We start from the raw sequence: 27,147 nt of genomic DNA, 5'->3' as shown, positions 1-27,147 counted from the left end.
TTCTTCTTTTTGTCTTTCAGAGTCTAATTTGATACCTAAAATTTAATAAATATTATTTTAGATGCAGATTACAGGGAACTTTATTGTCTGTGCTGAATTATTCTGCATTGTTGTAAAAAACACAGTCAGGGCTGCTCAGTGCTGTTTGTGACTGAAATTGGGCCCAAGTTACATTTAGCAGAGAACTACATGTTAGGTGTGGGTGCTGCAGCAGAATTTGGTTTTGATCCGATACCATCACTGCGATGTTTGCTATGTGTCAGATTAAACTGGTCAGCCACATCGTGCACATAAGCACATAAGACGACAACAGCAATGGAGAAGTAAAGTGTACATGCAGTGTACACAAAGAGCTGCTATTACTGAGTGATGAAATTATACCATTGGCTGTAATAAATAATTACAATAGTTAGAATAAGTCCTCTATGAAATAAAACATCTTCAGATGTGAGTGGAAAGAGTTTATAATATTACAATTAGTATTATAAATGTTATATGTTATAAAATGTCACAGTCCTTGTGGTCGTGAGGAGGTGGTCGGAGGAGGCTTATGAGACACTGCAGGCCTGCTTTGAAGTGACTGACTGGCCTGCACTCTGTGAGCCCCATGGGGAGGACATTGATGGGCTCACAGAGTGCATCACGGACTACAGTATATCAACTTCTGTGTGGACTGCAATGTCCCAGCTCGGACTGTAACCTGCTACGCCAACAATAAACCTTGGATCACTAAAGACATTAAGGCCATTCTGAATGAGAAGAAGAGGGCGTTCAAAGATGGCAACCGTGATGAGGTGAGGAGAGTGCAGGGGGTACGCCAACTCAAAATCAGGGAGGCAAAAGACAAGTATAGGAGAAAGCTGGAGAATAAACTCCAGCGAAACAACATGAGGGATGTGTAGTCTCTGCTGCTGGCTACCCAACAACTGCCACTTTATCTCCCCCTACTCCTCCTCCTTACAGACCCCTTGTCTGCTCCTCACCACCTCAATTCACACCCACCTACTCCACCCCTCCCCCTGCTCTACAACATGTCCTCCACAACCTGAGGACCTCACCCCTCCCCCCACTGTCACCTCTACAGTGCCCTTCACGCCTGACCTGGTGAGAAGACAGCTGAAAAGACTCCACTCCGGCAAAGCTGCGGGCCCCGATGGTGTACTTCCCAGGGTGCTTAAAGCCTGTGCCCCCAGCTGTGTGGAGTACTTAGTCAAGTCTTCAGCCTGAGCCTGCACCTCCAGAGGGTCCCCGTGCTGTGGAAGACGTCCTGCCTCGTTCCCGTGCCAAAGACGCCGCGTCCCAGCAGCCCTAAGGACTACAGACCAGTGGCTCTGACGTCCCACATCATGAAGACCCTGGAGAGACTCGTCCTGGAGCAGCTAAGGCCTATGGTCAGGCCCTTCACTGATCCACTGCAGTTCGCCTACCAGCCACGCCTGGGAGTTGAGGACAGCATCATCTACCTGCTGAACAGAGTCAACACTCATCTGGATAAGCCGGCGAGCACTGTGAGAGTCATGTTCTTTGATTTCTCCAGTGCTTTCAATACCATCTGTCCGGCTCTACTGGGTGAGAAGATGGCTGTGATGCAGGTGGAGGCCCCCATCGTGTCCTTGATTGTTGATTACCTGACGGGAAGACCACAGTACGTACGCCTACAGAACTGTGTGTCTGACAGAGTGGTCAGCAACACTGGGGCCCCACAGGGGACTGTCCTCTCTCCCTTCCTCTTCACCCTCTTCACCTCAGACTTCAACTATTGCACCGAGTCCTGCCATCTTCAGAAGTTTTCTGATGACTCAGCAATAGTTGGCTGCATAGATAAGGGTGATGACAATGAATACAGGACTGTTGTGGGCAACTTTGTCACTTGGACTGAGCTGAACCATTTACAGCTCAATGTGACAAAGACGAAGGAGCGAGCTCATTGTGGATCTGAGGAGGGCAAAAACACCAGTGACCCCTGTTTCCATCCAGGGGGTCCCTGTGGACACTGTGGAGGAGTATAAGTACCTGGGGGTGTACTTTAATAATAAGCTGGACTGGACTAGAAACACTGAGGCGGTCTACAAAAAGGGCCAAAGCCGACTCTTTTTCCTAAGGAGGCTGAGGTCCTTTAACATCTGCCGGACGATGCTGAGGATGTTCTATGAGTCTGTTGTGGCCAGTACGATCTTCTTCGCTGTCACATTGGGCAGTGGGCTGAGGGTCGCTGATAACAACAGACTAAACAAACTGATCAGGAGGGCCGGTGATGTCGTAGGGGAGGAGCTGGACACCCTGACGACCGTGGCAGAGAGGAGGATGCTGTCCAGGCTTCAGTCCATCTTGGACAATGTCTCCCACCCTCTCTACGACACACTGGCCCAGCAGAGGAGCACCTTCAGCAGAAGACTCCTCTCACCCAGATGCACCACAGAGCGCCACAGGAAATCATTCCTGCCTGTGGTCATCAATCTCTACAACGCCTCCCTCAGAGAGTCAGACCCCCCCCCTCTGTAATTCTGAACTCAAAACGTAGACTATTATTCTTTTGCACTTTTGCACATTAAGTACTGTACATTTGATCTTTACTGTACATTTGATCTTGTATATATATATATATATTTATATTTTTTTGTGCTGAATGTTGTGTATATATGTTGTTTGTATAATATGTTGTTTGTATATCTGGAGTGTTGTAACGAAAATAATTTCCCCCTGGGATTATTAAAGTATTTCTGATTCTGATTCTGATAAATGTTTTGTCAAAATAACATTCATTGATCATTACATCTGTCTTCCTGATGTACTATGTGTACACGTTGTAAATGCCTGTCTCTCTAAAGTGTTCTAGGCAATGTTATATTCAGGGATTTTTTCTTGTGGAACATGTTGGAAGGATATGTGCATTTTCAATACCAACATCAGAGGAAGATAAGGACATGATAAAACCAAATATCAGCAACATCTTTATAGCAGGAAATGTATGTGATATCTTACAAGTACAATTTGCAGACAACTCTTACTCTGAAGCTGGGGCATTTCTAGGAGTTAAGGACACTGGGGGCTTAGCCCAGGCATCTGTAGGGGGCTCCAGGGGAATCCTTTTTATGCTTTTTCTGAAAATAAAATTAAATCTAAATTGTGATGTTAAAATGTTACCATCATCATTCATTAGTGGATTTAAAAGAGAAAAATTGTTGATCTTGAATTTAAATTAGTTAAATTAAAGAGAATTACTTTTGGAGACAGAGTGCAACACTGTATCCCTCCTCTTCATTAGTGTATTTACTTGAAAATGACAATAGTTGTGTTTTTGCTCTCTTACAATGAGCCTTTTATATCTATAGGCACGATCATCTCTTCCATTAATGCCATGCCATGTTGAACCACCATGTCTCTACAATAGCCCAGAACGGACAAACCATACACTGGCTAGATAGGCTGTTCGTGCTTATCAGATGTTTTGTGGCCACTGTAGTTTCCACTTGGAGGGGGAGGGTGAAGCGAGGGACTTGAATTCTGCAATTACACCATTATATGCTACTAAATCCTACACATTAGTCCGTTAAATGTATTTACATTAATAATCACCTTGTCTTTTATGCCTTACATTTTTCAGTTCAATTCAATTCGTTCTCAGACTCCACAATTCCAGGCATGAGCAAGCACTTCGCGACAGTTGTCCAAAGCATATTTGCTTTATGGTTCCCATACACACACACACACACACACACGCAAATTATATATATATATATATATATATATATATATATATATATATATATATATATATGCTGAGGCCTGTGTCCCTTCGTCCTGTGTCATCCCCCCTCTCTCCCTCCCCATTTCCTCTCTATCTTGAGCTGAAGCTCGAACAATATTTTTAAGAGGTTTAAGATTAAAAAAATAAAAAATTAAATCACACCTCAGCCACTCTTTCAGTCCTTAAAGGTGGTTTGTAAAGCATTGTCCATACAGGTTTTTACCCCAGACTGGACTTTTAAATTACTTCTCCATGGTGTGTCTGTTTTTATCATTAAGTTTTCTTTTATTTAGACCTTGACACCCCCCAACTGAGTGTTTTCCCATACACAGTTAGTCCAGTGGCATCCACACTTGACTTTCCAGGACAGAGTCTTTAAGCTGTGGCCTAATGCACAGAATCATCAGCTCAAGCAAATTGTAGACTATAGTTATTGCCTCAATTATTGCAGTACGTCATCTTCATCTGTACCTCTTCACATAGTGACAAGGCAGACACCCTAAGGAATTGGCTCCATTAGCAGCCAGTACAAGGCTGTGTTAGGGCCCAATGTGAATGGGCTCTACCCATTTCCATCTCCAGGTTTTTACCACAGTGACAGAAAATGGTGACAAACAAGTCAGACTGAAACTTGACCAATCAAAAGTTAACAGTGTCTTTCCAAACCCTAAATTGCCAACCTGACCAAAAAGAAACCCATAACTCTAAATAAAATAAATCTTAAAAACTGCAACCTAAATGCCCAAACCCTGTCATCCTTCTTTTGGCAAAAATAAAACACACTGAGGTTTCCAGTGTAGTGTATCCTGAAAGAAGAGATTTGCTGTAAGTTGTAACACAGCCAGGCCGACAGATGTGCAGTGTCGGCCTGGTGTACGCCCCCTGTAGGACTTTGAGGGTAACAACTATTGTCATTTCTTTAGCCTTTCTTCCACATTTTCCACCACTCCCTCGCAGTTTTTCACAACCTCTGAATGAATAACTATATGGACACCTAAATATTTCATCCCTTTCTTCACCCACGTAATTCCAACAGGTAGCCTAGGCTCATTACCATGCCTTTTTAAGCAAATTTATTAAATGTTACACATATTATACATTACATAGACAAAGATAAAGTGCTTCAGGTAATATGTATAAAGTGGTAAAGTTCAATGTCTATAAAGGTGCTGATTTATAAATCCAAAGTGTTCCATGGGAAGTGTTCCAGAATTTTTGTCCATGGTTTTCCTTCTCCGGGGTTCAGTGAGTATTTGTTTTGTCTTACTGTCAATAATAGTCTGGTATATGATCATGGCAGATCTTGTTTTCCATTGTTTGAAACAGACGATACTTATTATGAGTTGTAGCAGTTCAGTTTGATCAGATGATTTGTTGTTTCTGGTAATGATTCTGTACATCACAGATTTCCAACATGGATCATAGTCTAGTCCAACATCCTTCAAAGCTTCCCAGACTTCCTGAGCTCTGTAACAATCCATTAAAAGGTGCTGTTGAGTCTCATCATCGTTGCAGTTAATCATAGGACATTTTTTTGTTGTTACATAACAACTCCAAGACAGAACAGCTCTGACGAGAAGTCTCCCCACCGACATCAGCCACCGAACATCCCGAAGGCACTCAGACAGATTTTTACTTTTGAAAATATTTATCATCTCCATGCTTTCGTTAGGAGTTAAGTTTTTATATGTAATTAAACCTCATTATTTAAAATTATTAATTTGAAAAAATATATAATTTTGTTGGGTAAACCTCCCCAGTCTATGTGTGAGTGTTGGTATTGATTGATAAAGATGTTAGCTAAAAAAAGGAGTTTGGATAGGATGAAGGTTTTGACTCTTGATTTCTAATTAGGAATTTTATTTTCCCATTTCTTTACCTCTTCTTTAAACAGTTTGTTTTCCTAGTTTCTGTCACTACATTCACTGTTGCAGATGTTCAGACCGAGTATTTGAATTTCCTGTTTAATTTCAATATTAATGTTTTGTCTGTCTCTCTCTGCTCCGATCCAAACTCCTTCATTTTTGTCGTGGTTTAATTTAGCTCCAGATGCATTTTCATATGAGATTAAATGATTAGTGAAAACATCCATCTCAGTCTGATTCTTTTTAATTATTGTAATGTCATCAGCGTAAGCCACAGCAGTGACTTTATGATCCTGACCTACACATGTTCCAGATAATAGAGCTGCACTCAGAGGGCAGCCCTGTTTCACACCTCTCTCCACTTCAAAAGACTCAGATAAATAAACATTTACATTTACACACACATTAGATTTGAAATACATACATCTTACCATGTGAATAAAGCCTGTTGGGAAGCCGTATGCTTCCATCACTGCCCAGAGATAATCTCTGGAGATGTAGTCAAATGCTTTTTTTTGGTCAAGACTAATAACATAAAAACCTTTTGTATCTTCAGGTTTGTGTAGGACTTCTCTTAAAATACTTAGGTTATCCCCCACATCACACGGCCTTTAATTGCACATGTTTGCTCTTTATCTATAATTTCATCTAGTTTATCATTAAGTCTATTCCTTATTATTTTAGCAATTATTTTATAGTCTGTATTCATGATGGTAAGATGTCTGTAATTATCAATATTTGTTCCATCACCTATTATATATAATAAACAAAGAACACCCTGATAAAAAGAATCCCCCATACAGCCTCTGTGCAGACTTTCATTAAATATTGAAGTGAGCAGGTTTAAGACTTCCTCAATGTACAGCTGATAAAACTCAGTGGGCAGACCATCTGGACCAGGACTTTTCCCAACATGTAGCTGTTTGATGGCCTGCAACACTTCGTTACTTCTTATTTCACCAATGAGTGAACTAAAAGTCTGTGGGCTGTATGGAGGGAGAATCTTTACAAAGCTATTTACACTAGTATTATTAATTTCTATTTTCTGATAAGAGTTAGCACATTAATCTCTTATTGTTTCTCTTTTCCTATTTTCACTGAATACAATGCCGCCATCTTTGTTTTTTATGGATTTAATGAACTTGCTTTTGATTTTATTTTTTCCAGATTTTATAGCTTGAGCAACGTTTCCTCTTTTATTGGTTTCTGATTGTTTATATATATTATATTATAATTCATTATTAAGGCTGTCTATTTGTGTTTTTAAGTTTATAATGGTTTCTTCATCTGTAATAGATCTTTGTTTCATCTGCATCAAACTAATACATTGATTAATTAAGGAATTATGGTTTATATTTTTAAGTTTATTTATTTCTTTACTTTTAAATTTAAAGAAATCTTTGATTATATTTTTGAGTATTTCCCATAAATTAGTGTAGGTTATAGTTAAGATTCTTAATTGAATTCAGTCATCAAGTCTGAGTCTTTTAAGTTTCCAGAAGCCTCTATTGGCTGAGGCTCCAGATGACAAAGAGGTTTTAACTAAAAGATGGTCAGACAAATAATAACACTGTTCCGTAGTGAGTTACTTTAAAATTAGAGGATACGTATATATTTGATCAATACGAGTTTTGGTTTTTGAATCAAACCTAGTAAAATCAGTTCCAAAGGGGTTAACAGCTCTACATACATCAGTTAACTTTGATTCTTCACACATTTTTTTTAAGTTTCCCCTCAGAGCTCAGTTTAAACACTGTGCTGCTGACTTTGTCATTTTCTTCAGTTACTCTAATAAAATCTCCACATAATATAATATTAAATCCAACTAAAGTTAATTCTGAGAGTTTTCTGAACAACTGACATTTCTTAGTTACTTCTGGAGCTGTGTAAACAATAATAATGTGATATTTTTCACCCTGATAAAAACAATCCAACATCAGCAGTCTGCCTGGAATAATGTCTCTTCTCCTGATTATCTCAACATCATGAGTTTTAAAGAAAATACCAACAGCATCATCACTGCTCTCACCTATTGATATAAACTTTTACCTTTATGCCACAGATTCATTACATCATCAACATCTTCCTTTGTTTGAAGATGCTGCTCTTCCTGCCAACCTCACCCTGTCTCTAACCACTGAGCCTGCATGACTTTGCGGCAAGGAAGGCCAGAAAGATTGCATTGTGAATGAAGTGTGATATTAGTGTGAAGTAGAATATATTATTCTATTCACTTGGGGTGAATTTGATCCTTTTTTGTTTATTTTGTATATTAAATTTTGATTAATAGGTTATATGAATCACATTTTACACTATCTAATTTTGCACACAATGTTTTATTGTTAGTTTAATTTTTTGTTTTGATTCTTTAGTGTGCACTATCTGTTCTCAGATGTTGCACTACTGTAAAAAATATGTTTAAAAGATTATTTTTTGTATATTTATTATTGAACAGGTTTATTCTTTTGCACATATTGTTTATATTAGCATTGTTTAAATAAATGTGCAATTCTTTGGACATGAGTTATCTCGTGGGGATGGGATGCTATCAGTAAAGCTCGCCTAGGGCACCAAATGGTCTAGGACCGCCCCTGTTAACATGTGTTAAGGTATGGTTAATGATTGCTGGAAAATCCATTGTCTTTTCTTTTTTTTTTTGTCTTTCAGAGTGTAATTTGATACCTGAAATTTAATTAATTATTAATAATTTTTTTACATTGCATAACTTTATTGTCTGTGCTGAGTTATTCTGCATTGTTGTAAAAAATACACTCAGGGCTGCTCAGTGCTGTTCGTGACTGAAATTGGGCCCAAGTTACATTTAGCAGAGAACTACATGTTAGGCGTAGGTGCTGCAGCAGAATTTGGTTTTGACAACAGCAATGGAGAAGTAAAGTATACATGCAGTGTACACAAAGAGCTGCTATTACTGAGTGAAGAAATTATACCATTGGCTGTCGCTCTTTCTAAATTAGTAGGTGGGTGAGTATACATTCTGCAGATATAAATCAATGAAAGAGCAGGGGGTGTTAATAAATAATTACAATAGTTAGAATAAGTCCTCTATCAAATGAAGCATCTTCAGATGTAGTCGGGCTACTCTTTAAACTCACTTTGGACAAGGTTGCATCACCAAAGTTCAGTAGAACAGCAACATTTGCCTTAAGTGCTGAGGTGGAGCACCCAAACCTTACTTTTCATTAATTCACTACATTCATTTTCCATTCTCAGTCATTAATTGGATTGGAAGATTATCATAATATTACAATTATTATTGGAAGATGTTTTGTCAAAATAACATGAATTGATCATTACATCTGTCTTCCTGCTGTATATGTACACATTGTAAATGTGTGTCTCATTAAAGTGTTGTAGGCAATGTTTTATTTGTGGATTTTGAGAAAAGAAGCTTTGTTTTCACTTGTTGAACATGTTGGAAGGATATGTGCATTTTCAGTACCAACATCAGAGGAAGATAAGGACATGATAAAACCAAATATCAGCAACATCTTTATAGCAGGAAATGTATGTGATATCTTACAAGTTTGCAGTCAACTCTTACACTGAAGCTGGGGCATTTCTAGGACTTAAGACATCTGTAGGGGGCTTTGGGGGGTATCCTTCTCATATATTATGGCACCTTACTGTATATAGAGTCAAAGTACAGGTCTAAATCTAGCCTAAGACATCTACCTGCTGCTGTCAAATGGCTGTAAAGACAGTCACCAGTGTAAAGGAAAGGCTTCTTGTCCATATTTGACAGAGCTGCTAATAGTGGGATGATGAACAAAACATACAGATTCAGTTATTGTCTGTGCCAGTATGACCAGTTATGTTGACCAGCTCCTCAACACTTTTAACTAAGGTGAAAACATGCAGTCAGGATAATTAAGAATACATTATATATAAGGTAATCATTCACATTCACCATATTTCTTATGTTTGAACTGCAACAGAATAATTCATCTACAAGTCCTTGAACAGAAATTTCAAAGGTTCCACTCAGGCCAGCAGGGGGGGGCAGTAATAATGTATTTGTGCCTGACTACTTTTTTCTTACTTTCTTACAAGAGGAGGTGTAGATTGACAGGACCATGTTTACTGTAGACTGGTTAGATGCAGAGGACAACTCATCAGATGTGGGTGTACGGAACTCATTTGGGCTCTTGCAGCTTTCAAAGGTACATTTTAAAAACGAACTCTGAAACTTATTGCGGGTATACTATGTGTGTGTGTGTGTGTGTGTGTGTGTGTGTGTGTACTGTATTTGTGTGAACTTGCACCTGACAGCTTTAGTAATATCACTGAACATTGTAAGGTAGATATTTAAAAAGCATGCTCCCTTTCTATAACCTGATCTCTCAAACTACAGGTTTCACTCTGAAGAATGGAAGATTTCTACATTAACAACACCTCGCTGGCCAACAGCTATAATTACAGCAACATCACTTCCAACAATGAGGATAACAAAGAGGTTAACTTTAACCTGGGTGTGATCTTTTACATAATCATTTGTATCAGTCTTCCTTGGACCCTTGTGGCCATCTATGCTCTTTATTCTCAGGTATGTACGTTATAAGTGAGATTGAATTATTTACTCTCTGTGTCATGTATCTGCCTGTAAAAAATCTTGGGCTAGGTGTCATGGGACTGGAACAAAGTGTTGTAAAGACCTATACGTTTACAGGAATAATTTACTTAATAATATTTTTTTTTACAAAGTTAATTGGACCCTGAACACATACAGTTTACGTGTGGCTCCATTCCACCCTTCTGTTAAAATGTTAATGGCACCATGTAGTTAAAACTCAAATAAACCAAAAACAGAAAATAAATTTTGCGCTGTCCTAACTTTCCATCTTACGCCATCATCAGGTCAAACATTTGAATTTGATATATGTCCAAATACCTACAAAACCGATGACATTCCCCTCAGCCTGAGCTGTATTTTGTGTTTATTAGCTGATTTTGATGGCGACCATTACCTGCTAACATGGTAACATTGTCTTTATGAACATTTAGCTAAATGAACCACTGGGTACAGCCTCACAGACCTGCTAGCATGGCTGTAGACTCTTAGGGCCAGATTTACTAAGAATATGGTATTTAGCAAATATGTGCTGCTGTTTTCATTGAGTTTACAGTCAATCTATGTGTATTCAGCGTCTGATTTACTCAAACATCAGCTCATTGTGCAGTCAGCTCCTGGACAGCATGATGTGAGGGAGAGCTCAGTATGCAGAGTTAAACAATAGTGTTTCTTTGAGATCACCAAGATTAGGGGGGAAAAGCAGTGATCTTAACTACAAAATATTGACTTTGGTCACTGATCAGTTCCACTTGAAAAAACTGGTAGGCTATTACTCAGGATATCACTCTTAAAACATTAAAAACTTAACAGTAATAATTGAGACATGAGGAAGCAACATATTCATTGGAAAGCAAAAGGAGATTAAGTGGAATAATAATGCACAAGGCATGAAAAACCAGTGGAGAGAGAGAGAGAAAGAGAGAGCAGCAGAGGTAAAGTTGCAGGTTGCATCCATTTAAATACAGCTCAGCCTTCAAAGTGTGTAGGAGAATAATGCCAAAGGCCCCGTCTAGAGCCAGTGTTTGGTCTGTCTGTTCTGGTAATGTAGAAACATGATGGTTCAACATGGTGGCCTCTGTGGATAAAAACTCATTCTAAGATAATGAAAATGCAACATTTTTTAATCACAGGTGACTGTACACTAATGAAAACTACTGGTATATTATATGCAATTCATTCTGCCAATAGATCTTCCTGAGTGTTACACACTGGACCTTTAATAACAGCCACATTTTTTTCTAGTAAGTGCTTTTTAGCTTTATGTATGCCTATTATTTGATACATGTTTCTAAATGCATGAGAATTTTCTCTGCAAACTGATAGCTGAGAAAATGCACCACCTCAGTAGATCCAGTGGAGAAGGTAATTAACCTCTGTTAACATGTGTCCTGTTATTAATTGTGTGATCATATGTGAAATACATATGCAGTGAGGTGAGAACAAAAAACTGTGACTCCAGTCTAGTGGATCTGTTTGATACATACAGAATATGTGTTTGGGTCAGAGTGCGTCATATCTTTGTCTGAAACACAGCTGCAGAAGCTGCAGTCAATCTGGTCCTTCTTGTTACTGCAGTGACTGACCAATGTTTCATATCTGATATTTCTGACAGCACAAAAAACTGTATGCAAAAAAATGCATAAATAACTGCAATTTCTGGTCGGAGCAAGATAACATATTTGGGAGGAGGTGGAGTTAAGAACATGTTTACAGCTGGTTGTTTACTCTTACCAATGTTTTCCTGCAGGTGCGAAATGATCACGTTGCTCCAATCTACGTCATCAACCTCCTCATTTCTGACCTCATTCAGCTCTGCTGCTTGATCGTTTGGCTGGCACGTCGTGAGGATCAGAAAATATTTCAAATTTTAAAATTTATTTATGATTCTTGTCTGATTGCCAGTGTCGGCTTCATGGTGTGCGTCGCCCTGGAAAGGTAGCTATCTGTCTATCCAGTATGTGTGTAGCTACTTCTGTGTCTGACCATTATATTACTATAGAATTCTGAAGCTCCTCAAAGACTATGTGTCCATCTTGTATTACAGGTATTTGGTCATCGCCTTCCCGCTGTGGTACTGCTTCAGACGAACCATCAAGACCTCTGTGGTGGGCTGTGTCGTGGTCTGGGTCATTTCTTTTTTGTTAACCTCCCTTTCATTTTCTTGGATGATGTTAACGTTGAATGTATCATCTTCGGTGTCTTCCTCCTCCTTCCCTTCCCACTGTTGATATTCTTCCTTGGTGGAACCCTCAAAGCCCTGTCTGCCAGCCGAGTCCCCTCTGATGAAAAACGACGAATTGTGGGAATTTTGGTCCTGGTGCTGCTTATTTACACGCTGTTGTTCCTGCCCAGAATCATTTGGTCATTGGCAGAGGAAACAAGAAATAACACCTTCACTTTTGTGTCTTTCATGTTTATTTGCTTGAATCCTCTTGCAGACTTAGTTATGTATGTTTTCATGAGGAAAGGGACCATAGACAAGCTTTTGGCCTCTGTGTGTTGTTGTAGAATGGACAGCAATGATATTAGCAGTTCATCAGTATGAATGATGACAACATTTACACAGTCAGCTTCATGTAGGCAGAGAAAGAGGGAGAGAGAGAAAGGGGAGAAAACAGAAGGAGAAATGTAGGAAAATAGAAAGAGACAAGACTGATAGAGTCATCTACAGATAGGATTTTCAATAAGAATTCTAACTGTAGATAAAAGGAAGCAATATTTTGACTCTGCTGTGGGAGAACTGGTTACTGGGAAATGTTTTGGTGAATTTGTTCTGGTTGACTGTGATGTCTTCAACAAATGTAAATTATGTGTCTTATTGGTTTGTTATCTGTTTGGTGTCTATCATTATTATTATCCTTTAATCACAGAAGTAAACCAGATATAATTTTGTAATTAACTGAGCTCATTATAGCTGCCACACCGTCTCATTCCTAAAACTTTATTTTCACTGTTTGTTAAAATCAGAAAATACAAAGTTTTTTCCAAGGCCTTTTATGGTTTATTTTACTTGTTCCTCGTAGTTAGTCCACCTAAAAGTGTATTTGTTTTGCTTTTTTGTTAATCTTTGTACAAATAAGAAAAACTTTATGTGCATTTTCAGTACCAACATCAGAGGAAAATAAGGACATGATAAAACCAAATATCAGCAACATCTTTATAGCAGGAAATGTATGTGATATCTTACAAGTACAATTTGCAGACAACTCTTACTCTGAAGCTGGGGCATTTTTAGGAGTTAAGGACACTGGGGGCTTAGCCCAGGCATCTGTAGGGGGCTCCAGGGGAATCCTTTTTATGCTTTTTATGAAATTAAAATTAAATCTAAATTGTGATGTTAAAATGTTACCATCATCATTCATTAGTGGATTTAAAAGAGAAAAATCAACACACGTCTGATTGTCTCCAAAAGTAATTCTCTTTAATTTAACTTCAAGAACAACAGAGTGCAACACTTTATCCCTCCTCTTCATTAGTGTATTTACTTGAAAATGACAATAGTTATGTTTTTGCTCTCTTAGATTGAGCCTTTTATATCTATAGACACGATCATCTCTTCCATGAATGCCATGTTGAACCACAATGTCTCTACAATAGCACCAGAACGGACAAACCACACACTGGCTAGATAGGGTTGTTCTTGCTTAACAGACATTTTGTTGTTACTGTAGTTTCCACTTGGACAGAATAAATAAACTTAACAAAGTTTCCTGGACATGACAGTACCCCCGCCTCTAGGGACGGCTCCTGACGGACCAGGAACCTGAGGATGACGGTTGTGGAAGTCTGATGAGGGCTGGGTCCATAATAAAGCTTGAGCGTACCCACGAGCATTGTTCCGGGCCATAGCCCTGCCAGTCCACCAGATACTGGCGTCCTCTTCCACGGTTACGAACTGCTAAGAGTCTCTTAACTGAGAAGACTAGACCACCGTCGACCATTTGGGGGGTGGAGGAGGTACGGCTGCGGGAACCATGGTACTCTCCTTAACCGGTTTGAGCTTGCCAACATGAAAAGTAGGATGCACCCTCAGGGACCTGGGAAGGTGCAGATGGACAGAGACAGGATTAATCACTTTGGACACAGGGAATGGACCCACAAACCTGGGAGCCAACTTCCGGGAGACGACATGGAGTGGCAAATCCCGTGTTGAAAGCCAGACTTTCTGGCCTGGCTGGTATGTAGGAGCAGGTCGGCGCCTCTGATCTGCAGCCTTCTTCATGCGGTGCGCACTACGCAGGAGGACCCCACGAGCAGCTGTCCAGATGCGGTGGCAACGCCGGACCATGGCATGGGCAGATGGGACGATGACCTCTTTCTCTGTCTCTGGAAACAAGAGAGGTTGGTAGCCAAAGACACTGGAAGGGAGTCAGCCCTGTGGCCGCAGTGGGAAGAGAATTGTGGGCGTATTTCACCCAAGTCAGGTGCTTGCTCCAGAACGCTGGGTTCTGAGATACCAGGCAACGGAGGCAAGTCTCCAGTTCCTGGTTGAGCCGCTCCGTTTGTCCATTGGACTCAGGGTGGTATCCAGACGAAAGGCTGACGGTGGCACCGATCAAACTGCAGAATTCCTTCCAGAACTGAGAGATGAATTGGGGCCCTCGGTCTGACACAATGTCTTTAGGAAAGCCATGGATGCGAAAGACATTTCTGCCGTCTTTTTGGCGGACGGCAGTTTTGGCAAGGCAATAAAATGAGTCATCTTAGACCATCTGTCTACCACTGTAAGAACAGTGGTGTTATCTTGGGAGACTGGAAGCCCTGTGACAAAGTCCAATGAAATCTCAGCCCATGGTTGACTGGGTATCGGGAGAGGTTGCAGCAGTCCCATCCGAGCATGGGAGGAGGTCTTGTTTCTGGCACAGACAGAACACGCCTCCACATACTCCCGGACCTCACGTTCCATGGAGGGCCACCAGAACCTTTGTTGGATGGCGTACATCGTTCTCTTGATTCCCGGATGGCAGGTAAGCTGAGAGGTGTGAGCCCAGTGAATCACCTGTGGACGCAAAGCAACAGGGACAAACAGGCGATTTGCCGGACAACCACTAGGTGTAGGGTTCTCACCATTAGCCCGCTTCACCTCTGATTCTATCTGCCATGTTACTGCTCCTACCACACGGTGTCGTGGTAGGATGGGCTCAGGTTCCTTGGCAGCAGGCTCGGAGTCAAACAGACGAGACAAGGCATCAGGCTTGGTGTTCCGGGACCCCGGCCTGTTAGACAAGGTAAAATCAAAACGGTTAGAAAAGTCCATCTGGCTTGGCGGGAATTCAAACGCTTGGCCTTGCGAATATACTCAAGGTTCTTATGATCGGTCCAGACCACAAAAAGATGTTTGGCCCCCTCTAACCAATGTCTCCATTCTTCCAATGCTATCTTCACAGCAAGTAACTCACAGTTAACGACATCATAGTTCCGCTCTGCTGGTGAAAGCTTCCTGGACAGAAAGGCACATGGATTCAGCATGTGGTCCTTGGCAGAGCGCTGCGAGAGAACCGCTCCTACTCCTTCGTTGGAGGCATCCACCTCCACCACAAACTGCCGACTGGGGTCTGGAACCGTGAGAACGGGAGCGGTGGTGAACATCTCCTTGAGCCGGGTGAAGGCCTCCTCAGCTTGAGAAGACCACAGGAATGGAGCTTGAGGAGACGTGAGAACATGAAGAGGAGAAGCTATTGCGCTGAAGTTTCTGATAAACTGCCTGTAGAAGTTAGCAAAGCCCAGAAATTGCTGGACCTTCTTGCAATTATCAGGTGTAAGCCACTGAGCCACAGCGCTAACTTTAGCCAGGTCCATTAGTATCTGACCAGGGGCTATGATGAAGCCCAGATTTGGCATGAAATTCACTTTTTTCTGCTTTAACATAAAGCTGGTTCTGCAGCAGTCGCTGTAGAACCTGGTGGACATGATCAACATGAGAATCTTTATCTGGGGAGAAGATCAGGATGTCATCCAAAAAGACAAACACAAACTGGTTGAGGAATTCCCTCAGTACGTCATTGATTAGGGCCTGAAATACTGCAGGAGCATTGGTCAGTCCAAATGGCATTACCAGGTATTCATAATGCCCTAAAGGAGTGTTAGTCTTCCACCATCCCCCTCTCTAATGCAGACCAGGTGATATGAGTTTCTCAGGTCAAGCTTTGTAAAAATCTTGGCCTGTTGCAGTTGTTCAAAGGCAGATGACATGAGAGGCAGAGGGTACCGATTCTTAATGGTAATGTCATTTAGAGGTCCATGGTCAATACAGGGTCTCAGGGAACCATCTTTTTTACCCACAAAGAAAAACCCTGCCCCTGCTGGGGAGGATGAGGGGCGGATGAGTCCTGTTTTTAAGGACGCCTCAATATAGTCAGTCATAGCTACCTTCTCAGGGCCCGAAATGGAATATAACCTCCCCTTTGGAATCGATGCCCCTGGGATAAGTTCAATAGGACAGTCATAAGGTCGATAGGGTGGTAGAGACATGGCCTTACTCTTACTGAATACCTCCCCAAGATCATGGTAGCAACTGGGAATGGAGGTCAGGTCAGGCCAGTCAACCTTTAAGTCTGTGTGGGACAGAACAGAAGCAGAGTTAAGGTCAGCAACCACCCCAATTTCCACCTTTTTGTTCAGGTCAAGCCCAGGCCTTCCCCATCCCATAACTTTCCCTGAACACCAGTCAATGTGGGGGTTATGTCTCTTGAGCCAGGGGAACCCCAGGATCAGAGGGTGTTGGGCAGAGTGCATCAGGTGAAAAGACATCAGTTCATGGTGATCCTCAATGGTCACATCTACTGGCTCAGTTACATGGGTTACTTTAAAAAGGAAGCTGCCTAAGGCACTAGCCTCCAAGGGCAGCGATAAAGGTTTTAAGGTCTTAACATTTAGCTTGTGAGCAAAATCCCAATCCATAAAGCTTTCATCTGCCCCAGAGTCAATTAATACTCCCAGAGAAACCGTAATGTCATGGTGTTTTACCTGGATGTCAGTCAGGGAGTGGGAAGGGCTGTCAGAGGTGGAGGAGTGACTCACCCGGAATCCCTTCTCCAGCTGGTGGGCTCTCCCTTTGACTGGGCATGCTGCCAGCAGATGTCCCAGTTGGGGCGGCTGTGGCTCAGAGGCAGAGTGGGTCGTTCCTTAATCGGAAGGTTGTGGGTTCGATCCCCGGCTCCTGGTGCCACATGTCGAAGTATCCTTGAGCAAGATACTGAACCCCAAATTGCTCCCGATGCCGTGCATTGGTGTGTGAATGAATGAGTTAGTTTCTCTTTGATGGACTTTGCCATCACTGAGTGAATGTGTGTGAAAGGGTGAATGTGGCACGTAGTGTAAAAGCGCTTTGAGTGGTCGGAAGACTAGAAAAGCGCTATACAAGTACAGGTCCATTTACCATTTACCAGTTGTCCACAATAGAAGCACCTCCCTTCCTGTAGGCGGCGTCGTCGCTCCTCTGCAGACAACTTGGCCCTTCCTAGCTGCATGGGCTCCTCCGAGTAGCTGAGAGGTGTTGCTCTCCTCGGGACTGGCAATGACGAACGGATAGAATCCCTCCATCCGTGTGAGGCAGGCGAAGGACGACCTCTGGCGTGGTCCAGGAAAACTAGCTTAGGACTTGTCTCTCTTCTGCTCTGTCAGGCGATGGTCAGTTCTGACCGCTAATGCGATCAGAGAGTCAAGATCCTCAGGCAGATCGAGAGGAACCAACAAATCTTGTATGGAATCAGAAAGTCCTTTGAAAAAGCATCATACAGTGCTGTGGAATTCCATCCGCTATCTGTGGCTAAGGTGTGGAAGCGGATGGCATAATCGGAAACAGAGTCCTTGCCTTGCCTGATGCTGCTGAGCTTGCGTGCCGTTTCTCTGCCTGACGTGGTAGGGTCGAAAACTCTCCTCAACGCCTCTATGAACCAATCCCCGGATTGACAGATCGGTGATCCACGGGACCATTCTGCCGTAGCCCAATCCCATGCTCTCCCAGTGAGATGGGAGATCATGAAGGCCACCTTGGATTTTTCTGTGGGGAAGGCTGATGGCAATTGTTCATAGTGCATTTCACAGTCCACAATGAATGAACGGCATTCTCCAGACTCACCAGAAAATTTTTCGGGTGGAGCAATACGAGGAGTCGGGGCGTGGGTAGCCGGAACTAGTGGTGCTGCGGCAGTCGCCGGGGAAGGAGTGGCTGAGGGGTTCTTGGTCAGGTGAGCAAGCACTTGCTCAATCTGGGTAGTCAAGATAGTCACTTGGGCGGTCATGCCAGACCTAAATTCTTCTTGACTGCCTGCCAGCATTCTCACTCCTTATTGCAGGGCGGATATCTGGTCCTCCTGCAGATTAAGGCGGGCGCCTTGTGAGCGTATGGCTGCCAACAGGTGGTCTGAGCTGGCTGGGTTCATGCTGGCCAGTTCATTCTGTCACGACCGAACTATGGACTAGAACCCAATTGCACAACTCAGACAAAAGTATCAAAATAAAGTTTTGTTAACAAAACAATAAACACTCTTGTGAGGTAATACTAGGACTAAGAAAACAAACAGAAAATCACTCTTGCGAGGAAATGCTAAGACTGAGAAAACAAACAGAAAATCACGAGCAAACAAAGTAACAAAACAACAAGACCTGACAATCTGACATGGATCGATAAAGCGCTGGTTCTCTGGTGCATGGGACAAGACAAACTGGCACAGGACAAAGGGAGACACGGACTATATATACACACACAAGGTAAGGGCACAGGTGGAAACAATCAGGGCGGAGACAGGTAATCCCAGGAGCGGGAAAAGAGACAAAGGGAGAAAGTAAAGCTGGTGACAAGAGACAGACAGGAAGTAGAACCAAAATAAAACAGGAAATTACAAGACAACATAGACACGTGACAAAACAGAATAAATAAACTTAAAGTTTCCTGGACATGACACAAATATATAGTATATAGTATAATTATAATATATATAATATAACATTTTATATGTATAATCAAGGGTGGAAAGAGTACCAAAAAAATCTACTCAAGTAAAAGTAAAAAGTAGCTCATTTAAAATGTACTTAGTTACTTCTGTACAAAAACATACACAAAAAAAAACATACACAAAGCTCAAACTCACTTTTTTATTAAAGAAAACCCATAGATCACAGATAGATCCAGATTACAGTTCTCCCTTAATTACTCAATGCACTGGCAATTTAGTTTGTGCAGGAGCTGGTTTTCAAAGTTAGTAGAGTTCATTCTAGCTCAAACAGAAGCAGAGAAGCAGGCAGGCCAGTGTTGAGTTTGAGAGAGAGCTTTTTGATGAGAGGAAAAGAGTTCAGTAGGTCCATTTTGTCTGAGACACAGGCAAGGAACCCATCGAGCTCACTTGTGCCTTTTGACTTTTTGGACATAAGTGATAAGAAGAAATCGTCCTCATCTGATGAATGGCCGACATGCTCCATCTCATCCTCTGTCATGTGCTCAATGTGATGCTTCACATAGGCCAAACCTGTGTTAAGTGACAAATACACACAAAACACATAGAATATATCAGACATTTAGGCTTTCATTTATGTGGCAACTTAATTCATCATAATGTTGCCATTACAAAAACCAAAACATTCTCTACACTCATGTTCTCATACACTCATAAGCAATTTTCAACACATATCATAGCAACATTAGCATAATTCTGTGTGAAATTAAGGAATGAGTCAAATTTGATTGTTTAAAATGAAGCTTACTAACTTACTACCAAGTTAGCTAACGCTAACTAGCACTGTAAAGCTGGCTGCTAACACTGACGTTAGCATACCATGATTGAGTAAAGTTATTAATTGCATGGACCCGTGATTAATTGCATGTAACGTTATTTAGCTTCATGTGAGGTTATCTTATCTGTACATGCTTGCGCAGGTTGGAAGCAGAGTTTTTGTAGGTGGATAGCTGCGTCTCTTTCAGCATACAAAGTTTACATTGCATGACTTCTGCCAATGTAAACTTAGATATATATTTAGACTGTTTTTCTGCTATCGATCTTCATCAGTTAACTTCAATCATTTCTTCATCGAAGCCATCAACCTGTCTATTAGACCCGATCCCAACTAGGCTGCATAAAGAAGTTGTTCCCTTAATTGGCACTTCTTTACTGGATATGATTAATCTTTCTTTATTATCAGGATATGTACCGCAGTCCTTTAAAGTAGCTGTAATTAAACCCCTTCTTAAAAAGCCCACTCTTGACGCAGGGGTTTTAGCCAACTATAGACCGATTTCTAACCTCCCTTTCCTCTCTAAGATTCTGGAGAAAGTAGTCGCCAAAGAGTTGTGTGACTTTCTACATAACAATAGTTTATTTGAGGATTTTCAGTCAGGATTTAGAGTTTATCATAGCACAGAGACAGCTCTGGTTAAAGTTAATAATGACCTTCTGATTGCTTCTGACAATGGACTTGTCTCTGTACTTGTATTATTAGATCTTAGTGCTGCATTTGACACCATTGACCATAATATTCTTTTACAGAGACTTGAGCATCAAATTGGCATTAAAGGAACCGCACTAAGCTGGTTTAAGTCATATTTATCAGATTGCTCGTAGTTTGTACATGTTAACGATGAATCTTCAATAAATACTACAGTTAGTCATGGAGTTCCACAAGGTTCTGTACTTGGACCAATACTATTTACTTTATATATGCTCCCTTTAGGCTACATTATTAGGAATCACTCCATTAACTTTCACTGTTATGCAGATGAGACGCAGTTATATCTATCAATCAAGCCCGATGAAATTAATCAATTATCTAAATTACAAACATGTCTTAAGGACATAAAATCCTGGATGAACTGCAATTTTCTGATGTTAAACTCAGAAAAAAATTAAATTCTTGTTCTTGGCCCTAAAAACCTTAGAGACTCACTGTCTAAAGATATAGTTACTCTAGATGGCATTAACTTGGCCTCTAGCACCACTGTCAGGAATCTTGGAGTTATCTTTGATCAGGATTTGTCATTTAACTCTAACATAAAGCAGACCTCTAGGACTGCCTTCTTTCATTTACGTAATATTAGAAAAATTAGACATACTATCACAGACAGATGCAGAAAAACTAATCCATGCATTTGTTACTTCAAGGCTGGATTACTGCAACTCTTTATTAACAGGTTGCCCCAATAAGTCCACTAAAACTCTCCAATTAATTTAGAACGCTGCAGCACAAGTACTGACAGGAAGTAGAAAAAGAGATCACATCTCTCCTGTACTAGCTTCTCTGCATTGGCTCCCTGTAAAATGTAGAATAGAATTTAAAATCCTCCTCCTCACCTATAAAGCTCTTCATGGTCAGGCCCCTTCATATCTTAAAGAGCTCATAGTACCCTATTACCCCACTAGAACACTATGTTCTCTGAATGCTGGGCTACTTGTGGTCTCTAAAAGTAGAACAGGAGCCAGAGCCTTCAGTTACCAAGCTCCTCACCTGTGGAACCAGCTTCCAGTTGTGGTTCGGGAGGCAGACACCCTCACCACATTCAAGAGTAGGCTTAAGACATTCCTCTTTGATAAAGCTTATAGTTAGGGCTGGATCAGATGAGTCCTGAACCATCCCTTAGTTATGCTGCTATAGGCCTAGACTATCGGGGATTTCCCATGGTGCACTGAGCTCCTCCCTTCCTCTCTCTTTCTGCACTCATTCATGTTCCATAAATGCATGTTACCAACTTCACTTCTTCCCCGGAGTTCTTGTGCTTTCTCATCTCGCAGGTTCTTGTTGATCCTGGTGGAGCCTCCTGCCATGGTCCTGCTAGATTGCCATTGCCAATACTGTTGTTGCTGTGCACCTCTCTGTCTGTCTCTCTCTCTCTCTCTCTCTGCCCTCTCTCTCTCTCTCTCTCTCTCTCTCTCACCCCAACTGGTCGAGACAGACGAACACCCACCTAGAGCCGGAGGATCTGTCCTAGGTTTCTGCCTTTTAACAGGCAGTTTTTCCTTGCCCTTGTCGCCAAGTGCTTGCTCATGGTGGTACTGTTGGGTCTCTGTAATTAATGTTTTAAAGAGTTCGGTCTAGACCTGCTCTATTTGAAAAGTGTCCTGAGATAACTTCTGTTATGAATTGGCGCTATACAAATAAAATTGAATTGAATTGAAAAATTGAATGATGAAATTGTTGTCATTCGAGGACTTGAACTCAAAGAAGTCCTTTAAGTATGGCCAGGGATTGGCCTGTCTAAATCATTGAAAAATTTGAATGAATTCTGAATTGTGATGTTAAAAATATTATTAGTTGATAATTATCATAGAAACAGACTACTTCACAACATTTGTTGGAAAAACGGATGAAGTTACAGATAGACAGAGTATAATTCTCTTCTCTTCTTTCCCCTGTAAAACACAGCAGACTCTATTTTGGTGAACCCAGTGGCGCAGCCAGATAATCAGGCGGGCCCTGCCAAGTGCGTCTGGAGCGTGCAAAGCCTCTTTTGGTATTTCATTGTCAGGCTCCCTTGTACGACCTTTGGTGGACCTGTGGCGCACTTAGGGTGGGTGCATCAAAGGCTGTGACAATCATGGCCAATCACATTCATTACTTTCACCTCCTTTAAACACAAAGTTTGAGTTTTGGGATCCTGTGAAGAAAGATACTAATTGTTGTCTGGGACCTGCACAGTTTGAATGCAGCAGCTCAGATAGACTGTGTGAAATAATTCCACTCAGGCCAGCAGGGGGGGCAGTAATAATGTATTTGTGCCTGACTACTTTTTTTTCTTACTTTCTTACAAGAGGAGGTGTAGATTGACAGGACCATGTTTACTGTAGACTGGTTAGATGCAGAGGACAACTCATCAGATGTGGGTGTAGGGAACTCATTCAGTTGGGCTCTTGCAGGTTTTTAAGGTACATTTTGTGTAAAACTGATGTTTGTGGGTATATTATATATATATATGTGTGTATACTGTATTTGTGTGAACTTGCAGCTCACAGCTTTAGTAATATCATTGACCAATGTTAGGTAGATATTTTAAAAGCATGCTCCCTTTCTATAACCTGATCTCTCAAACTACAGGTTTCACCCTGAAGAATGGAAGATTTCTACATTAACAACACCTCGCTGGCCAACAGTTATAATTACAGCAACATCACCTCCAACAATGAGGATAACGAAGAGGTTTACTTTAACTTGGATGTGATCTTTTACATAATCATTTGTATCGGCCTTCCTTTTACCCTCATGGCCATCTATGCTCTTTATTCTCAGGTATGTACATTAAGACTGAGATTGATTGATTTACTGTCTGTCTCATGTGGCACATGGGGCTGGGACAAAGTGTGGTAAAGACCTATAAATTTAAAGGAATCATTTACTCAAAAATTCAAATTTATATAAAAGTTAATTGGACCCTTAACACTTACAGTTTACAGTTGTGGCTCCATTCCAGCGTTCACTTAAACTGTTCAAATTTACATATATCCGTCACCTTACACCACACAAAAAATGAAACCTACAAAAGTACGGATAGCTATCTTTTTTTCAAGAGGGGATGGGTTAACAACACTGTCGTATGGGAGGTGAAAAACAGGAATATCTTCATAATCAAAGCAAAGGTTAGTGTTACTAGTTAGCTAGCTAACGTTACCCGCTAACGTTGCATGTTTGTAGCTATACACAAAGTGACATCTGTTCCGTCGTGTGATGAAGTCTTCATCTGAATATATACAACCTGCCTGCCGGCGAATGACAGCTTGATAAGTAACGTTATTTAAAAAAAACCTTATGCCAACTAGGCTGTATCATATATGGCTAGCAGGATGTCAAACATTGTAGCCTACCTGCTTATCCACTCCACATAGCATCAGACAACAGACTAGAGCAGCTGGGGCAGCGAAATGCCTTTAATCCTGTTAGCAATCTGTTAGGTTGTAACGTTAATGTAGTAGTAATAACTGTACCATAGTAACGTTATGTATGCAAAGTAACTGTAAGTAAGTAAGTAGATGCAGTACAACAGTAACGTGTGTACTGTAACATGTATTCTTCTTCTCATCATATCAAATCATGTACATATGATATATATATATATATATATATATATATATATATAAATAATATACACTTTTGTATAGTAAAACTGGCGACGTCCTGGCAAGATCCTTTATTAGTTTACTGGGTTTCGTTGAATGATGTTCTTGCCCGCCAGCTAGTAGTTGTGACGTCACGTGCAAAGTATGAATAGTCATCAAGATTGTCAGAGCAACTGGTACAGCATTATCAGAGGTGCCTGGAGGTTGAACAGTTATAACTTTAGCGATGTCCTAACTTTCCATCTTACGCCATCATCAGGTCAAACATTTGAATTTGATATATGTCCAAATACCTACAAAACTGATGACATTCCCCCCAGCCTGAGCTGTATTTTGTGTTTATTAGCTGATTTTGATGGCGACCATTACCTGCTAACATGGTAACATTGTCTTTATGAACATTTAGCTAAATGAACCACTGGGTACAGCCTCACAGACCTGCTAGCATGGCTGTAGACTCTTAGGGCCAGATGGAGCGAAGCCTGCGAGCTAGTTCAGGCAGGTCAACTCGAGCCGCGCTGATTACACTCATGACATGCCTTATTCCATAATCACTAACCAAGTGCTTCCTTCCAATCTGGCGGTCTATTTAAACTGCACAATTTCCCAGGTCTCCCTCTGCTCAGTCAATGCCGCTGTTGCCTTGCATCCGTATTGCTGCTGCTCTGTAAGCTATTGCTGCCTGCTGCGCTGTAAGCTTTCTGTTGTTGATTAATCTGACCATCATTGTAAATGCGACTGTAATCCTACCTTTCGGCTTTATGGTCACTATGTCTCTCGCCATCTTTGTCTCGGAGAGTGAGTCTCCGTCTGAGGGGAAGATATTGGCTTCATCTCCGACACCCAGACTCAGTCTGCTGAGGCCGCATCACCCGCAAACGACTCACCTGCGGGCCCGTGCACCGCATGTTGGAAGAGCTGTATGCTCGCTACATCTCAGTTCCATCCGGCCTTAACCATGAAGAGTTCTTCAGTTACCTCTCGGTTCAAAAGAGCTCCGCTCATGTCCAGGACTCGGATTTAAACGCTGCTAAACACAGCATCTCCACTGCCGACCATGTTCCTCTAAGATCGAGGTGATCTGATCCTGGTCCCGATACCGAAGAATCATTCTGTCTCCTCGATGTGGAATCACTTCGAAAGTGTCATCAATTAATTCCCTGGAAACAACGCATTTTCGTCGGCCCGTAAACACCAGGCCATCTTCTGCTACCTGTGAGACCGCTCAACCTGTCCGCTGCCTGCTGACGTCACACCCCACAGGATTCTGGGTCCTTCTTTGCCAAAGCTGCAATGTACATTCAGATTCAGTCAGATCTAGATGGGGTATATAGTCGTCCTGCCATTATCGGCAGACATTTTACAGGTTATAAATCGCTAGTCTGCTATCTTTGCAGCAAACTGCAGAGATGCCTCGATGCTGAGACAAGACCTCTTTGAGGGTCTGAGTATTAACAGCCATTTGTTCCGCTGAGGCATTTAAAACATATTCTTATTATGAAAGTATAAGGATTAACTAGCTGGCCCCTGCAGTAGAGATTCCTGACTCACTCAGGAGTCAAATTCTAATCTGTTTCTCACTCAGCAATTAATAAAAACAAATTTATATTGACAGGCTAAAGAAATAACAGAGAAATAGATGGGGAAGAAAATAAACAACAAATAAACAAATATGATAATGACGTTGGTGGTGGTGGTGGTGATGATGATGATTGCGATGGAATGGTGATTGTAATGGTGATTTAAGATAATAATTATAATGATTGTGGCTATTATTATTATTATTATTATTATTATTGTGTAATGTGGGTCTGACCTGCTTACAAAAGATTTGCGGATTGTGGAGATTTTCCATAGTTTGGAAGATAGTAATCAGATTTTCAGAACTCAGAGACAAGACCTCATTGAGGGCCTGAGTATTAACAGCCTGGTTCTCCCGGTTATTCGTTCCGCTAAGGAATTTAAAACATATTCTCCTTATGAAAGTATAAGGATTAACTAGCTGGAATCTAAGCTATCTGATAGTTGATGCTGTTAACAATTTGACGTTTGCTTTTACATTTTCCAGTTTTAGAGTGATGTTTGGGTAGTGATATTTCTCTTTTAGTGGACAAAATGATAAAAAATATAATGAATATAAAAATAAAATAAAATTGACACAGTTTGTCGGTTAACTCATCTTTAGTTTAAAACAAAGTTAGTTTTAGTGGCTAAACAGCTGTTATCATCATCACAAACATTATCTAATAACTTCCCTATGTTCAAGAACTGCTCTGCAAGGACTGCCAAATCTCAGCCGCAGTTAAAATCCATGCTAATTTCTGTAATTCAGCCTCCAATAGCAGGTCTATGCTGGCTCCCAAAAGTGACCCATCTCTGTAAAAACCTGCAGTTGGCTATTTCAGAGCAAGAAGTAGTAAAGGATCTTCTTTTCAAAGAGGTTATTAAGGATGCATGTTAGGTCGTTGTTAAACTCTCCCTTCTCCTTCTTCAGAGTATATTCTTAGGTGTTCCACAAGCAACAAAAACAGAACGTCTTATCATTGTTTTCTCAGCTCCTCGCGATCTTCTATTCGAAACACATATGGCTTAATTTCTCAAGAGCCGTTTTCCTTCTATGCTTTGAAGAATGCGCAGTGCCCAGAGGTTTGTGTATAGCTGGGAAAAGCAGACACTGGATGCCTTCAAAGTCATACCACTTTACCCTTTGCATGGCATCTTTTCAGTGTAGATGGTTTCTAATTGTATGTTTCTGTTAAACTGGCATTCGGTTGCTGCAGTAGCCCTTCTTGACAGAAGCAGTTTGCTGGTTTCGCTACACATTTGCAAACTCGTCTCGTCTTGCATCTTCTAGATGGTTTTCTAGTAGTTGACTTATCCTCGTTCCTCGTTCGCATAACCCTTGAT

The 27,147-nt window shown here is 41.2% G+C and overlaps 1 protein-coding gene across 5 annotated transcripts in view; it reads left to right on the top strand.

Annotated features, from left to right (window-relative positions):
* Positions 1–27,147, top strand: part of LOC127352298 (G-protein coupled receptor 4-like) — a 128,442-nt gene that overhangs the window by 78,253 nt on the left and 23,042 nt on the right. The window contains exon 3 of one of the 5 annotated variants that reach the window (XM_051380596.1): positions 23,339–23,416. The exons of the other annotated variants lie outside the window; for them this stretch is intronic. Within the exon in view, the coding sequence (XP_051236556.1) occupies positions 23,339–23,416 (78 nt within the window). The remainder of the gene's footprint in view (positions 1–23,338; positions 23,417–27,147) is intronic. 5 annotated transcript variants of the gene reach the window in all.

Source organism: Dicentrarchus labrax, unplaced genomic scaffold, assembly GCF_905237075.1.
Source record: "Dicentrarchus labrax unplaced genomic scaffold, dlabrax2021, whole genome shotgun sequence".
In the NCBI taxonomy this organism is placed as follows: Eukaryota; Metazoa; Chordata; class Actinopteri; family Moronidae; genus Dicentrarchus; species Dicentrarchus labrax.
Note: the sequence above shows the minus strand (reverse complement) of the source record. Positions and strands in the feature narration are given on the sequence as shown.